The 18,056-nt window shown below is 39.7% G+C and overlaps 1 protein-coding gene across 1 annotated transcript in view; it reads right to left on the minus strand.

Moving 5' to 3' along the window:
- LOC124776004 (UDP-glucosyltransferase 2-like) overlaps positions 1 to 17,981 on the minus strand; it is an 87,152-nt gene extending 69,171 nt beyond the window's left edge. The window contains exons 1-2 of the mRNA XM_047250846.1: positions 17,742 to 17,981; positions 3,784 to 4,013 (exon numbers count right to left, since the gene is read on the minus strand). Coding sequence (XP_047106802.1) covers positions 3,784 to 4,013; positions 17,742 to 17,981 — 470 coding nt within the window. The remainder of the gene's footprint in view (positions 1 to 3,783; positions 4,014 to 17,741) is intronic.
- Positions 17,982 to 18,056: the final 75 nt, after the last annotated feature.

Below are 18,056 nucleotides of genomic sequence, written 5' to 3' on the forward strand. Positions count from 1 at the left end.
ATTACAATTCTGTTTCGTATCTCCCACGGAATACCATTACCTTAGTTTTATGTAGTGGTATCTTAAAATTATAGTTATTTTCACTTATGATTAGACGAAAGAGTGATTTTTGTAGTTCATCTTCATAATTAGCCATTAATGCAATGCTATCAGCATTGAGAATATATTAATATATTTATTCTTGTTTATATGAAGCTCTTTCTTTCCGTTTACGTATGGCGTCGTCTTCACTGATATTAAAAAGAGTAGCCAGTAAAGCACACCCTTGTCCCTCCCTTGGTTTATTATAATCTTTTCCCCTGTATAATATGTTCGAAATTGTATTTCAGAAAACTAGCAGTTTACGAACACAGCTGAAGTAAAAAGAAGTAATCCACCATTATGTTCTCCCCATTATTTTTTGAAATTTCACGGACGACGTTAAAAGTATTGCAAGCTGTACTGAGAGACGGGGAGGAAGGAAATGAAGGGATCTGCCGTGCCTCTCACAGCAGCAGCCGCTTAAAAAATATGAAATCACTTCAGGGGTATGTCGTGTAGGTGATGCCGTTTAGCTGCCGAACAAAAGCGGCAAGTTGCTTGCACCCAACTTGAAACTTCAAGTGGAGCACACAAACAGTCTAATGGGGCAGTGCCTACAGGACTGACGTAACGTAACCGTGTCTCTGGCATTCCACATTGCACATCGTTGCCAGATGAATGTGGTGTGTTGCACTTAGACAAAATGCACGTCTGTGTGTAACATGGCAATTTGCGGGACTTTCTCCTGTTGTTTTGCGTTTGTCTCTGCATCCAGGACAGACCACTTGTCAAGCATCAGTTGTGTTGAGCGTTTCTGCAAACGCTTTTAGTTCTACTGTTATTTCTTGTGGATAATCGATCACGTACCCACAAGCTAGGTTTTGTAATTCTCTGTCAACACATATTAAAGGAGTCAAAGGTAGGTGCAGTTCATAATACCCGTACATAAAATTGGGTTGGTGTCTGTCTGGAAGTCTGTCGCTGAGTGTCTGAGACCCGCTGTACGAGAAAAGAACAATGTCGTATTTTCTCAAACAAATTAGCTGCGGCTTTCTTAAAATTTTAAATATACGCAAATGATAACGAGGAATGGGAATATACTTATAGAAATTGTGCGCATTGTGTTTGCAAGCTGTTGTCTCAGTATAATTTACACATTTAGTGCATAGTATAATCCGTATGTTGCATGTTGCACTTTTTTGATGGTTGCATTTACACAAGTAACGTGCAGAAGGTCATGTACTGCTTTAAAGAGTTTAGGAATTAGGCTTTGTGCATTGTTAGGACAAGAAGCATTCGTAATCTTGAACACTGAAACAGATATTATAAATGACACTCATGTCGTGTTTCATGATAAAGTTATAAATCAGTTTGCTGTGTCATCCAAAAATTTGACGAAGTTGTTGATGGGTTAGTGAAGTTTCAGCTAAGTTCACCAGATGCAATAACATCATAGAAACGAGTCCTATATATTTTATAATTTGGTTATTAAATAGCATTAAAATTTTAATTTATCTATTGCCTGTGTTAAAATAGGAATATTAGAATAAGTAAAAAAAAATTTGGCTTAGCGTTTAACGGAGATTGTGAGAACTCATTGGGTTACAAGCAAATGAGAGTTATTCCTCGTTCTACAAATATTTCAATTAAAACAGAAACTAAATAGCATCGTGATTATCCAGATGACCTAGTTTGTTGCTTTGGCAAGCACGCCGTCAAATTCAAGGAAAAATTCATTTTCACCAAAATATAGTCCCACATGTTTATTAGACAATTTTCTCGCAATTTAATAAAACCAGTTATTGACATTTGGCTGTACTAGTATATTCAGTTGATCTGTAGTGTAAACTGTTCAGCACATGCTTCCTATTTCAATTGTCTAAGGAAACTTCAAAAGATTAGAAATTTAGGACATTTGTTGTCCTCAATTAGTTCTAAAGGAATGATGGGTTATGCATGAAAATTGAGGCCTGTCCCCAGAAAACAAGGATGTCTGGTCACCTTAGTTTAATGATAAAAGCGTAATAGGTGACTTGCATTTTTGTGCAATTGGATGTTGGCGCTGGTGATACGGCCCATACCGGCGAAACCGATGGTAACAAAAACAGGGGACATCATTTTTCAGTTATCGCCTAGGGCTGAAAATTTGGAAACCACCTAGCAACAGCCCTTTTTATGACAACAGTGCTGAACAGAGAAACGGGAATGCAGAACATAAAGAGTGAGAAATGATTGCAAGTGAAATGTCAGAGACAAGTTGGAGTGATCTAAATTGATTTAAAGAATTCTTGAACTAGAAAGAGGATTTAGGACCAAACAGAAATACAGAACGTGGAATCATATGAACCAAAACCCAGAGAATCGGTACTAACATACCGAAAGAACATTCTATGAACTTCCTTCTCATAGCTATATACAATTAAAGATGAGCATTTCATCAGTTAACGGTCTATGAGGCTCTGACCTCATTGTTTGTTTTGTGAGAAAAAAAAATTTAACGTAGCAAAATGACAATGAAATTTGCAGTCTCCTTTCGGCAAAGGCTTAGGATCGGGAAGCGGCTTCTCGCCTTTAGACAACACTTTACCGAAAGAACTTTATCAGTACGGAGAATATGACGCACTGTTGTCCAGAAGTGTGCTGTATTTAATTCAAAATTTTTTTTTTGGAAAGACATGATTCCATTATGATTAAAGCATGGCATATTATTTTTGAGGACTTCATAATGGGGAAATGTCTTTCCAAAACAAGTTGAGTTTTTAAATAAAATAAAGGACACATCTGGAGAACGAGTGCGTCATATTTTCGGAACCGATATCATAATGCAGATCTACTACGGCTTCACAGCAGATTTCTTTTTATACTGTACCTTCACTGTTGCAGCCATGCTCCCCATCATCAATAAAATTATGTACCTGACAACGTATTTTAGACATCTGTTGATTAATGTTAATGAATATGACTAAGGCCACGAAAGCTTCATCGCCCAAAGAAGATGTGGTGCCATGTTACAGCTATTCTCTCTAAATTTTGCGTTGAGTCACACGCGTGACGCGCCAGTGCCATGTATCTGACTCACCGTGTGCCTCATCACTCGTTTATCACGCCACGTGTGTTAGCCACGTGGCAGGGCCACGGGTGAGTGAGCGCCGCGTGCTTCCGAATGCGCGTGCGTAGCGAGTGAGGGTACCGAGTGCTGTGCACACGGTTTCACCACACAGGGCCCCTTTGGTTGTCATCTGCAGCGCCCTTACAATACAGCGGTATGTCGACGATATTCTCTGCCCTTCACGGGAACCCACGCTGGCCTTACAATTCAGCAAGATAATGCCTGCACAAACTCGGCGAGAGCTTCTGCTGCTTGCCTTCCTGCCTGCCAAACCCTGGCTTGGCCAGAAAGGTCGCCGGATCTCTCCCCAATTGTTAACGTTTGGAGCATTATGGATACGGCCCTTAAACAGTCTGTGGATTTTGACGATATAACCAGCTGGACAGAATTTGGCTTGGTACCCCTCATCAGGTCATCCAACAATTTTATCCGTCAGCGCTAAGCCGAATAACTGCTTGGATAAGTGTCAGAAGTGGACCAACGAGTTATTGACTTGTTCACTTTATGAAACTTTTTCTATTGAACAAATCATCCACTTCTCTGAAACTAAAGTCATTTGTTTGTTTGTACATATACATTACATCTAATGATTTTTGTCCCGTTTGCATAATTCTTTCATGGTGCGTCTTTTTCTTCTTACAGTGTATAGTTACTTGTTTATAATATGCTTTTGGCTGACCTTCATGGAGTCTGTCGTCATGAGGGTGACTCGGTGCCCCCTCTGCAGCAGAGCCTTTGTCAGGATATGGAACGGCAGCTGGTGGCTGATGGACGGGGTTGGTGCGATCACCAAGATCTTAGCTGCTGATGACGTGCCCACCACCGCCAGCAGCGAAAACGCAAGCACTTGCAGCATGGTTCCTCCTGCAATGAACACGGTCGTCTGGTAGCAGCAAGTGAATTACCCTTTCAACGTGAGCACCATGCTTAGAGCACACTAGGTGTTACAATTCATTTAAAAGAACAGGCAAAAGCGAGGACCTTCTGAATCTGAACAAACACAACCTTACTGAGAAGATGGGTTAATAGAAAAAAAAAATAGGCTAACAATAGGTGGCACATGGTCTTATAAACACTTTACCTTCCCTCCATCTGTGAATGGAACGGAGAGCTATCAAACTGTTTGGTACGATAAGTACTGCCTATGACATACGAGGTGCGATAGTACAGTAATGAGACATGTGAACAAAAAAGTTGCTTACCGTTTTAGTCATGTTTAGTGTCGTCTCCTTCAAAGTAGTTCCCTTCTGATTGCACACACTTTTTTCAGCGCTTCTGCCATTGATGGTAACATTTCTGGAACTCATCTTCTTTAATATCCTCCATGAGCCGCGTCACAGCTTTTTGGACACCTTGTGTTGTTCGAAAATGGAGTCCCTTGACCCCGCCGTTTTGACTCTTGGGAATAGAAGAAAGTCGCACGGAGCGATATCTGCTGAATAGGGTGGCTGTGGTAGTACTGAAATTTGTCTTGAGGTTAAAAATTGCTGTACTGACAGAGCAGTATAGGTTGGCGCATTATCATGATGCAGAATCAAATTATCAGCAATGTTGGCACGGCACGAAGAACTCTTTTACGAAGTCTTTCTAAAATTTCTTTGTAGTAATATTGGTTAACTGTTTGTCCAGGAGGCACCCTCTTTTTATAAACAATTCCCTTGGAATCACAGAAGCAGACAAGCATGCATTTCACTTTTGACTTTGACATGCGAACTATTCTTGGTCTGGGTGATCCCTTTGAGCAGCATTGCAAACTTTGGCGTTTTGTCTCTGGATCGTACTGCAAAAACCAACTTTCATCACCAGTGATAAAACGGCTCAACAATTCTGGATTGATTTCCGTTTGCTCTTACAGATCAGTTGTCACATTTTTCAGTGTTTCTCGCTGTTGCGGTGTGAGGTTTTTGGGGACCATTTTTGTACAAATGTTTGTCATACAAAGATCTTCAGTTATTATTAGACGAACCATTTCTCGATTGATGTTCAGTTCTTCTGCAATCATTTTCACAGATATTCTTCGATCAGATCGTACGAGTTTATGCACCCTGACCAAGTTGACATCCGTCCATGAGGTTGATGGTCGTCCGCTGCGGTTTTCATCTTCAACATTCATTCCGCCTTCACTAAACATTTTATGCCAACGAAAAACTTGAGCTCTTGACATAACCTCCTCTCCAAAAGCCTTCTGAAGCCTACTATAAGTTGCCGTCGCGTTTTCACCCAATTTAACGTAAAAAGAAATGGCATACCGTTGCGCAATAATACGCGGTTCCATTTCCGTGACGAGAGACACAAACACATGTTAACTTATTACAGTACAACTCACGACTGAGCAATTACATCGATGTGCCGCTTGGACTAGAAGTAGTTTATAGACCAAGGTCAAAGATATTGTGCCTACGCAAGCCTGCAGGGTTGCCACATCTTGCAAAGAAAATCAGTCGAATTACTTTGTTGTCGCACCTCGTACGTCATAGTGTCACAGAGCACAGATATAGATGTACACGTATACTGAGGCCTTAAAATCAAGGAGGAAAAGCTCAGTTTTGCAATAATTAATGTTAAATCTTTTTTAAGAGGCTTCGGGTCTACATCTACATGCACACTCAGCAAAACACTGTGAAGCAGAGATCAGAAACGCAGCGAGTACGAGTGTAACGCTGAGGCTGCATTTTCATATATCTAGACGCCACTGTTACCACTCGTGTTGGGCTTCCATTGTTCCGACTACAGTTCCGAGAGTATGGCGAGTCAGAACTGAGGCGCTGCTGTCGGTTCATACTAGTAGACTCGTTCTCTCTTACTGGAACACGCAGGAAAGTGAGGCTAGTCGTGGCTTATTGTCAGTACGGAAAATGAGTGCATAACGCTGCAGCTGTAAAGTGGTACTGACAAGGGGAAATGATCGATTGTCGGGATCAGATGACCTTTAACGAAGCTATGTTTTGTGAGGCTGTGAAGGGTGCAAGACGAAAATTAATTGATGGCAAGCACACAAATGCAAATGTGTTCCATTAGAGGAGGAGTGATATCCAAGTTCAGACTGAAAACATACTCATTTTCGTCCGATGCAAACGAAATTGTTGTAGTCTTGTTTATTCTATTTCCACCATGAGAAAACTTGCTATAGTGGAAATCAGTACAAAAGCATGATTCCATGACAGTAATACTACAATGTTTGAAACATGTATGTATCGAATTTTCTATGAAAGTAGTAGGTACACATAAGACATAAACAATAATGACGGAATTACAATGTTTCTTTTATAACACAAAGTAACAAAATAAGGCACTCGTATTTCTTGGAGGAAATTGGTATAAAAAACTCACTATTCCATTGTTTTATTGGATTGTTAGTACTTTCCTAATTTCCTAAAAAAATATCTTCGGCACTGATTTTATCAGGGTTTGTAGTTCTTGGTGAAATTGTCACCCTCACATCTCGTAAAGCTCTTTTCAGTTCACATATGTCATCAGATGGTCTTTAATTGCGAGTAACAAGCAATGCAAGGTTTCCACAAACATTTTCCTCACGGTTCAAATCCTGGCTACTTGCAGGCCGGGGCAAGACATTTATATTTTATCTTCAAACCACTTTCTGGTTCTATCAGAACCAAACACAGATTCATTTCTTGTTGAAACGTGAGACTTACGTCCTCTATGTCCTCATAAACTATAGTCAGTTCTGTTTCTAGCATCTCAGTGTGCACACACTCTAGTGTTCAGTTAAGCATTGTTGTGATTTATCTTTAGCGCAGAAGGTTGCCCAAATCATTTTGCGGACCTTGATTAGCGCAAAGGTAACCTTTCTATGGCAGCAAAGGAGGAGGTATACTTGGAAAAGGCCGGGTGATACGGGAAGATTTCAGTTAGATGACATCATGGTCGGATTCCGAAATCAGGTACTGGATTGTAAGGCGTATCCAGGAGCAGATATAAACTCAAATCACAATGTAGTGGTGATGAAGAGGTGGCTGAAGTTTGAAATATTAGTCATGAAGAATCAGTACGCAAAGAAAGTACTAAGGAAAGATGAGAAACGCTTGAAGTTCTCTAAGGCCATTGATACAGCAATAAGTTATAGATCAGTAGGCAGTGTACTATGGACATTTCTAAAAAGGCCATCAAAGAAGTAGGAAAGAGAAACACAGGTACAAAGAAGGTAGCTGCGAAGAAACCATGGGTAACAGTTGATCCATGAAAGGAGGAAGTACAAAACCGTTCAGGGAAACTGAGGAATACAGAAATACAAGTCGCTGTGGAATGAAATAAATAGGAAGTGGTAGGAAGTTAAAACGAAATGACCGTATGAAAAATGTGAAGAAATCGAAAAAGATATAATTATTGGAAGGACAGACTCAACATACAGGAAAGTCAAAACAACTTTCGGTGACATTAAAAAGCAAGTGTGATAATATTAAGAATGCACTGGGAATTGCACTGTTACACGCAAAGCAGAGAGCGGATAGGCGGAAAGAATATTACATTGAACGCCTCTATGAAGGAGAAGATTTGTCTGATGTGATAAAATAAGAAACAGGAGTCTATTTAGAAGAGATAGGGGATGCAGTATTAGAATCAGAATTTAAAAGACGTTAGAGGACTTAACATCAAATAAGGCAGAAGAGATAGAAAACATTCCATAAGAATTTCTCAAATCATTGGGGGAAGCGGCAACAGAACGAGACTTCAAATGTACGGGTCTAGCAACGTACCATCTGACTTTTGGAAAAATATTGTCCACATAGTTCAAAAAACTGCAAGAGCTGACGAGTGCGAGAATTATCGCACAATCAGCTTAACAGCTCATGCATCCAAGTTGCTGACAAGAATAATATACAGAAGAATTGAAAGACTTTAGGGGATGTGCTAAATGACGATGAGATTGGCTTTAGAAAACGTAAAGGCATGAAAGAGACATTTCTGATGTTGCGGTTGATAATGGAAGCAATACTAAAGAAAAATTAAGACACGCTCATAGGATCTGTCGACCTGAAAAAGCGTTCGACAATGTAAAATGGTGCAAGATGTTCAAAATTCTGATGAGAAGAGGGGTACGCTATAGGGAAAGACGGGTAATACACAATATGTACAATCGCCAAGAGGGAATAATAAGAGCAGACGACCAAGAACGAAGCGCTCGGATTAAGAAGGATGTAAGACAAGGATGTAGTCTTTCGCCCATACTGTTCAATCTGTACATCGAAGAAGCAATGATGGAAATGAAACAAAGGTTCAGGAGTGGAATTAAAATTCAGGATGAAAGTATATCAATGATACGATTCGCTGATAACATTGCTATCCTAACTGAAAGCAAAGAAGAGTTAGATGATCTGCTGAGTGGAATGAACAACCTGACGAGTATAGAATATGGACTCAGAATAAATCAAAGAAAGACGAAAGTAATGAGAAGGAGTAGAAATGAGAACAGCGAGAAACTTAACATCAGGATTGATGGTCACGAAGCAGAGATGAAGTTAACGAATTCTGCTACCTGGGCAGTAAAATAATCAATGACGGACGGAGCAAGGATGATATCAAAAGCAGGCTAGCAATGGCGAAAAGGGCATTCCTGGCCAAGAGAAGTCTACTAGTATCAAACATAGGCCTTAATTTATGGACGAAATTTCTGAGAATGTACGTTTGGAGCACAGAATTGTACGGCAGTGAAACAAGGACAGTGGGAAAACAGGAAGAGCAGAGAGTCGAAGAATTTGAGATGTGATGTTACAGAAGATGTTGAAAATTGGGTGGGATGATAAGGTAAGGAAACAGGAGGTTCTGCGCAGAATCGTAGAGGAAAGGAATATGTGGAAAACACTGATAAGGAGAAGGGACAGGATGATAGGACATCTGTTAAGACATCGATGGATGACTTCCATGGTATTAGATGGAGCTGTAGAGGGCAAAAATTGTAGAGGAAGACAAAGATGGAAATACATCCAGCAAATAATTGAGGATGTAGGTTGCAAGTGCTACTCTCATATGAAAGGGTTGGCACAGGAGAGGAATTAGTGGCGGGCCCCATCAAACCAGTCAGAAGACTGACGACAAAAACAAAAGACAAAACAAAATCTACCGTATATCTCTCTGAAAGAGAGACAGACATACAATCGTTATGTAATACATGGACGTCTTGCAGTTTATCTATAAACGGAAGCGCAACTTCAAACAGCTAAGATCGCTGCTGTACAGCATTTATTGTGATGACTGGTTTCAGCAAACTACAGTACCATCATCAGACCTGTAAAGCATACATCAACATCTTCAAGTACAATGGGATCATATGGAAATGGGGGTATAAAAATTTAACATAAATATGGATTGCACCATGCAGTATAACATTCCTTCTGCAGTACAATTCTCTGAATCTTGACCAAATGCATCTTACATCGTATAACAATATTTCATGAACACGAGAACAATATTATATCTGCAAGTCAAGCATAAAATAACTGTTACAAAAACCAACGTATTTATTATACTGATCATACAATCTTATATTAGCACATTAGCAGAATGATGACAGATTTTCAACTAAACATAATACATTTTACTACCCGCCACCGTGTGGCATTGTGGGTAGTAGTTATATATATACATAAAAAAACGTTATATCGTATAAAGTATAAAGACAAACCAATGATCCAGGAACGTTATAGTGCAGACATACAATATATAATTAATCCAAATAAGACTACATTGCACTTATTTTATTGCAATAATCATATATTAATATTCTATCAAATTTAAAGCACCTTCAAAACATAACGGGAAGCACTGTACCTCCAATGTATCGTTTAATACGCATGTAGTGGAGCCAGTCATTTTTATATAATATTAGTTTATAATTATTAGAGCAAAATAAGTGTAATGTTCTCCGATTTGGATTATTTATTTATTGTACGTCTGCACTCCAACATTCGTGGATCATTGGTTTGTCTTTACACGACACGACGTATTTTTGTTTTTAACTGCTACCGAAGTGCCAAATGGTTGCTGGGTTGCTGGTGGAACGTCTGTGAGGTTTACTTGAGAATTTCAGTCTTCATTCTGCTAATGTACCAACATAAGCTTTTATAAATAAATGTAATATCTATATTGTTTTATGTAATATTTATTTTATGTTTGACTTGCTGGTATACTATTGATCTCATCTTAATGAAATATCGTTCTATGACATGATACGATATAAGATGCATTTCTCCTTGATTCAGTGAAATGTACTGCAGAAGGTATGTTACATTGCATGGTATAGTCCACGTTTGTGTTAAATTATATTACATCCCTTCGCATCTGTGTGCAGTGTATTTGAAGATGTTGATCTATGCTTCACAGATCCATTGTTACCAACGTTGTTTTCTGAAACCGGTGAGCACAATAAATGCTGTACAATAACGATCTTGTCTGTTTGAAGCATTACTTCTCTTTGCGCATTATTATAGATCGCCCCCTAACTTGACAATGTCAAGCACGTATAATTTATGTATAGTTAACTGGTGTTTCTTATCACAGACACATACGTTATTCCTTCGATGACGTTGATTGATAGTGGCTCTGTATTATATAATCATTCCTCAAAAGCAAACAACGTAGGCGAAGCATATATATCAACAACGATAACATGTTTGAAGGAAGTGTGACAAGTAAAAAAAGGAAGATAACATTATAGTGCTGCGATTAGGTGTGTCAATTGCAACGAGGTCAAACGTGTGCAAAGCGATAACTTGCAGACGATACATGTCTCACGTATAAACCTATGAAAGTGAACGTGACTTAGTGGTTTGATGTTCAAATCTTAATTTTAATTGAAAACTTGTAGCGGGTGCTACTACCTATGACAGTCGTGTAACACAGGCGTTCTACCCCTTACACACCGCCTTTCCCGGCAGTATGCCCTGTCCTGCTGTTTCGATTAACGACGTCCAAGCATCACCGGCTACGCGCCTGTACGCAAGGCGAGGGCAGTCGTTGCTCAGATTCGTGTGGAACGGTCTGTGCTGTCAAGTTGCACCAAAAATATGTGAATAGTCTGCAAAAGGCGATAAAATATGAATCTGAGACTTTTCCGTCGAATAGTGCGGCAATAGTGAATGATCAATAGGTTTATTCGGGTAGCGTACACCTAATTACACACGAAATCAGTGAACAGATCAGTTCGGTCATGTTCAATCTATAGCATCCGTGGCGGGTTACATTTTTATTTTAACGATTATTGAGAGTACCGCGAACTGTTATAGCGCGACACAGCTTAACTTGGAAAAGCAATATAGCAATGGCCAATTTAGTGTCAAGGTGGAATTAAATTCAGTATGGTAACATGATTGTGGCTGCATCTAACCGTTGTTAGAAAGTGTGTTGCTAACGAACGCAATAAACTAAGTAAATGGTATGAGCTGTTACTTTTTCCAAGGCAAAGTTTTTCTCTTAAAATTGAAGAACTTCTATGTTCGCAAAGGAAAGAGACACGTCTTCGTTCCGGGAAACAGGATCAGGTTTCATAAGGAGCGTGTTCTCTCTCTTCATCATGCCTTATCCATGTCCGACCACAGCAAAGAAAACTGTTTTTAGAAAGAATCAACAAGTTATAGTGGGGGAGAGGTTGCACACTTCGAGCATACTGTAGTAGCAATATAAAGTAATTTAATGTCATCACGTTTCGGAACGGATCTCTGCTCTTAAAGTGTTAAATACTCCTTTCATCGACGATACTTTTCCAGCAACGTCATCTACTGGTCTAAAGAGTAGATTATTTGACAAAACGACACGTGAGTGTGCGGAAATTTATTCGAAGCCAATTCACGAGGATGTTGTATGTATCGTTAGTGCTGCTGTTCTACGATAGTCAGTATAATTAGTAACTTAGAGAGTAGCATTGGTTCATATCTGATGCTTCTATCGGATTAAAAGCTCTCAACAACAAAAAATCTGGTGCAGAGATTTACATCTAGCTCCTACTGCAGAGCCGGCCGCGGTGGCCGAGCGGTTCTAGGCGCTTCAGTCCAGAACCTCGCGACTGCTACGGTCGCAGGTTCGAATCCTGCCTCGGGCTTGCATGTGTGTGATGTCCTTCGGTTAGTTAGGTTTAAATAGTTCTAAGTTCTAGGGGACTGACCTCAGGTGTTAAGTCCCACAGTGCTCAGAGCCATGTCGTACTGCAGAAAAACGCAGTGGACCAGTTACGGCCAATCATGTCGTACAGATACTTGGGAAAAAAATGTGTAAATATATGACACTCTTATACCCCCACGGAGCATATACCTTGCCGTGGTGGGTTGGTATGTATACAGATAACCGTATTGAAGGCACAGCCACATCGCAGGGGTAACTGTGGTAAGGCCAGACTAACATAAGGGTTCTCAAGAGGGGCTGAAGCGTTTTCCTTGGGGAAACAATCTGGATTATTGTTTGATGTGGCGCTGTAACATTTGTCAACATGGCAATGGCATATGGCACTGCGAACGACTGAAAGCAGCGAGAACCGCAGCCGTTACAATTCTCCCTCGGCAGTATGATTGTATCCTCGAGGCTGAAACGCTCCGGAGGTAAAACAGTCCCCCATTCGAATCTGCGGGCGATGACTACGTTGGGAGATGTTGTCATCAGGAAAACGAAATTGCCGCTCTGCTGGTCGAAGAGACGAAGGTTAGACCCATTAAACATGCAGGTACGAGTTTAAAAGGAAAAAAGATAGCTTCAAAATGATATAGTGGGAATTAGTATAGGATGGTGACAGGAAGAACAGCACTTCTGGTTACGTTAGCAAAGGATTATCGGCAAGATCAAATGAATTAATGAAAAAGAAATTAGGAATGAATGTGAACTACCGTGAACAGCATAGCGAAAGAAGTATAGTAGCAGAGACTGACACGAAGCCAACATTCACCGTAGTAGTATAAGTTTATAAGACTACTCGCTCCGAAGATAATGATGAGATTGATACAATGCATGATGGGATGACGGAAATTATACAGATACATGCCAGAAACTTAAATTTAATTGTGATGGCGGACTGAACCTCGATAATACGGAATGTACGTACTAGAAACAAAAATATTAGAACGAGGACAGAGGGAGAGAAATGAAAGGGAAGCCACCTAGTAGAATTTGTACAGAGCACAATTTAATCATTTCCAATACTTAGTTCAAAAATTATAAAAGCAGGGTTGTATATGTGGAAGATGCCTTGGGTCGCCGGGAAGTTTCATACGGACTACATGATGGAAAGACACAATTTTCGGAATTTGAAACTGCAGAACATTTGCAGGGGCAGATGAGCACGCTGACCACAATTTATTTATTATGAACTGTACTTTAAAACAGAAGAATCTGCGGAAAGGTAGAACGTTAAGGATATGTAACCTGCATAATCTGGAAGGATCAAAAGTTTCAAAGGAACCGTTAGGCAACAGTTGACTGAGTCAGTGATAAGAAACATAATAGAGACGAATCGGCAACTTCTAGAGATGCAGTAGTGGAGGCAGCAGAGGATCAAATAGGCAAGAGACAAGGCCCAGCAGAATCCCTGGATAACACACGATATATTGAATTTAAATGGCCGAGCGTGATGTTGCAGTGGTTAGCACACTGAATCCGCGTTCGGCAGCGTGACGGTTGAAATCATCGTACGCCCATTCAAATTTGGGTTTCCATAATTTCATTCAATCGTTCCAAGCAAATGACGGGACCATTCCTTTGCAAGGGCACGACCGATTTCCTTCCCTGTTACACAGTGCAACTTCGTGTATTGCCGCGAGATGAAAGTATGTCTTCGTTACTAAATCACATACGCTGACTGAAAACTAAATCAGAAATGTTCCATCAAGAACAGATTTTTCAGGAAAAGATACACCACATATACCATTTTCGAGAAACTTGGTAACAACTCAGTAGCAATACTGGAGAAATCTGTAGTTATTTAATTTACAGATAATGTAACAAAAGTTACTGTTTGTATTACTAAATTTAAAATAAAATGAAAATAGGATGAGAAAGCTGAATAAAGCTTGAAATGTACTTACAAGTCGCAAAATTTTCCTGGAAACTTACCATCTGTGAGCGGACGTTGAACTTATTGTAAGAGAGTCAGCAGTAATTCGTCAAAACGTTTGGCGACCAAGCTCCATTATTTCGTTTTCCGTTTCCCCTGTTGGTGACTTACATCTTCAAGATTAGGTGACAAGAAATCCAAATGGGAATGAAGTTACCGTAATTCCAGAGAAATGTTGCGCCCCATAGCATTGTAATAGCGCAGCATGTGTTCCGTCAGGTCCCCGTAACTCTTAGACATTACTTTTCCCAAGAAATTGTTGCACACATCTTTGAAGAAAGCCAAGCTGATTTCTCAGTAGCTGTCAACAACTGTTCAATTATAGTGTCTTTCATTAAGTCACGGATCTGAGACCGAATGAAAATGCCTTCTTTAATTTTTGCAGTTGCTAATCGCACAAAATTTAGATAGTAAAAATTGAAAACCCTGATCATCTTTGTCCATTGCTTTCCGCAAAATTCTTCATAAAGCCCAATTTCAGATCGATGGGTGGTAACAGCCTATTGTCTTTGTCAACAAGGGGTTCATGCGAAACTTTTTTTTTTCACCAGTATTGCAAATTTCTCTCAAAGGCTACTCTTTCACTGCATAATGGTCTTTTCTTGCCCTAATATTTCAGTGACACAAGAAGCTGCAATATTTTATGGAACCAGTCCGCATACCCAGAAGAAATCCCAGAACTTTGAGATCACCACAGATTTTCCATTTATGTTTTGCATAGCAAGTAGCAAGGAGTAACCTCATTTTCACGTAAATTTCCTTTATGTAAATGGAGCCACTGGTATGTAAGGTTTCTCGTTTGCGTTCTGTAACTAAAAAGGTCTGATGTTACTCTTTGAGGAATCTATAAAGGCTACATTCTCCCAGATTTTGAATCATCGCAAATTTTGTAAGCAGCACATTTATATCATTACAGTATTCCATACTCTCTGTCATTGCGGAAAAAGTGGAAAGAAAAAGCTGTCGTTTACGGAGGGCCATTGAAGTGTTTGGTTGTAACAGGTTCTTTTCTTAAAGACGAGACCGAAGTAATTCCTACTTTCCACTTTGAATGATTTAGATCTCTTACAAGATCAATCTATTCTGCCTCCGACATAAGCCGTTGTTGTAGCCCTGCTGGAGATGGCGTGCACTCAAGATCTTATTGATCTATTGTCCTGTCACTACCATCGTCTGTTTCATCTTCCTGAATCTATTCCATTGGTGGTTTTGGAACTGGGGGAGAATCAGAATAAAAAAAAAAGAACTGCAGGAGCTGGATAAGAAACTGTCTGTTTTGATGTACTAGCAATCCTTTTTATTTTCGTTAAAGTGAAGTAATAATCTGTAGCGTGGTCTCTAGGTTCCCTCCACAACTGTGGTACGGCAAATGGCATAGATGGATGGGTTCCACGCAAAGAGCCTCGTAAATAGGGGGCGTGACGCGAGCATCAGTTCAGCGGTGCCCAACACTTACCCTCATATACCTTGGATTCAGAATGCAACTCGTATGATTTTTGACGATCGGTGAAACGGGATGTCTTTGAGACTTAGTCATAAACTTGCCACACACATAATAGAAAAGATATGGTGAATTAACAACACTTCCTAGACATCACTGAACGTAAGAAACACTCGAACACACACAACGTGTTAGCAACTATACACACGTCAATAACCCATAATGTGTTATCTCAAAATGAGACAGTCGATGGTCAATAGTCGGTTGACCTAAATAAATGAAACTTTCCTTTAGCTACTCCAAGTGGCTATCTCTCCCCCCTCCCCCTCCCATCCCCCACGTCAAGACAGATTAGGTGATACTGAACAATGGCTTTCACCACTGTCGTCAGAGTACTGAAATACGTAACAAACAAATATTTTTTCTTCTGGGGTAAATTCCATTGTCGGACTGTGTTACTGAAATATTCCGAGCGTGTGTTGTGCCTCTTATGACTTAGCTTTCGGCGGGACGTTGAATCCTAATCTTCACTCGTTCCTTGAATGTAACTGACGGCGAAGTAAAAAATATAAAAATTCAGAAAACGAAGCAGTCAAATAGCAATGCAGACGTCTAAAAAATGAAACTGATACCAAGCCTTAACTGGCAAAACAGGAATGGCTAGACAACAAAATTAGAACCACCAGCTGTTACTCACTGCTGCGCCCACATATCATAATCAAATGCACCCTCGTTTAAGTCTCCCACGTTCTTCACGTAAAGGTGCGACATCCCCCTGTTGGTCACACAGTATTTAATGTTCCTAATCGTTGCGAGTATTTAAGGGTATCGGCAGATATAAAAGACGCCTGATTCTCAGCGCCAAAAATGCGTCTGGCTTGTGACAGGTAGCAGTATAAAACTGTGTATTAAACACGTTTAGTTTTCTATAAGTTTTGTATTCATTATGTTGAACCGTATTATATAGAACACATGAAACAATAAAAGCGTATTCACAATCATGATAAAGTTTCAGAAGTCAAAGAATAAGTAGCTTTTTCAAAGGTAATTATTGTTCCATATTTCTCTTGATATTGTTCAAATCAGTATATATATTCTACTACGCACTTTTTTAAAGTAGCTTATATTCTTTCTCAGTGTGCAAAATATCCCCTCCCCCCCCCCCCCCCAAATTTCATCAAAATCGATGAAGCGTGTTAGTCGTGAAAGCGTAACAAACGGATATACTTTCTCATTCATAATATTAGTACGGATGCATGAATATGGCAAAAAGAAACGCAACTTGTAGGAAAATTAAAGAAGTATTTGAAGAAAACTGAAGCATTCTATGAATATTAAGAGTTTTGACGGCTTGAAGAATTTGACAGAGGTCTGAAAGTCTTAAACCGATACGAGTCACCTGGAATAGACGATATTCCCAGTGAATTATTGAATCTTTGGGAGAGCTAACAACGGCAAATTTATTCCAGCTTCTATTCAAAATATAGGGGAAAGTGGCCCAAAATGACATACAAAAAAGTTAACTGTCTTTCACGGCGCATATCTGCCAATTAAAATTATATAAATGCAATTTTAAATTTCAGTGGATTTATACAGTAGCATATGCATAAAGAATTCAGTATAAAATAATTGGTTTTGCTATGAACTCACAATCTCAGAAACGTTGTCAACGTGTCATTTTGGACTACCCGGTGGGGCAAAATGACACACCTTTTCTCTTAGCAGGATAATTCCTTTATTTTTACTAATAAATTGCTAACATAAGCATAAATTATAGCATAAACATATAGTATAGTTCAATTAAGTCTTAGAACTGTAATCCTACCAAATTAAGGATGTGCATTAAAAAAATATACCAAAATGTATTGCAAATTATTTCCAGGAACTTAGAAACTTACAAATCTCATTTAAAATTTGAACAGTATTCAATTGATGGATGACATTTTCAGTTCAATTAGTTAGAAAAAAATATGTTACTAGCACAACTCACACACAAACTTTTTTGTACCCTTGGAAAGTCCAGCACAATCAGCATTGCTCCATTTTGAGCAGCTCATACACTTCAGCCACACTTCCCTTTCTTTTGATCGGCTGCATAAATCACAGTAGTAAATACAAACTGCGTCCTTTTCTTCATTAGTACTGCAGTTTATTATATGAGCTACTTCTTCATCTGGCGGAGCGGGGGCGGGAGGAGGGGGGCGGGGGCGAACCATGCCCAAACGTCGCTTCACAGTAACCCGGTTTGATTTCCTCAGCTCCTTTTCCCTTTTCTGGAGCTCCTTTTCCTTCAGAACTTGCAGATTTGGTGTTGCAGTGAGCTCCTGGAAGCCTTCACCAACTCTGCGTTTCTTAGGCATACCGAAACTGGAAGGAGTTGGAGAAATCTCCTGAAGGATTGTCTCTGCAGTCTCTGTGTCATTTTGCCCTCATCA

Source organism: Schistocerca piceifrons, chromosome 2 (assembly GCF_021461385.2).
Source record: "Schistocerca piceifrons isolate TAMUIC-IGC-003096 chromosome 2, iqSchPice1.1, whole genome shotgun sequence".
Lineage (NCBI taxonomy): Eukaryota > Metazoa > Arthropoda > Insecta > Orthoptera > Acrididae > Schistocerca > Schistocerca piceifrons.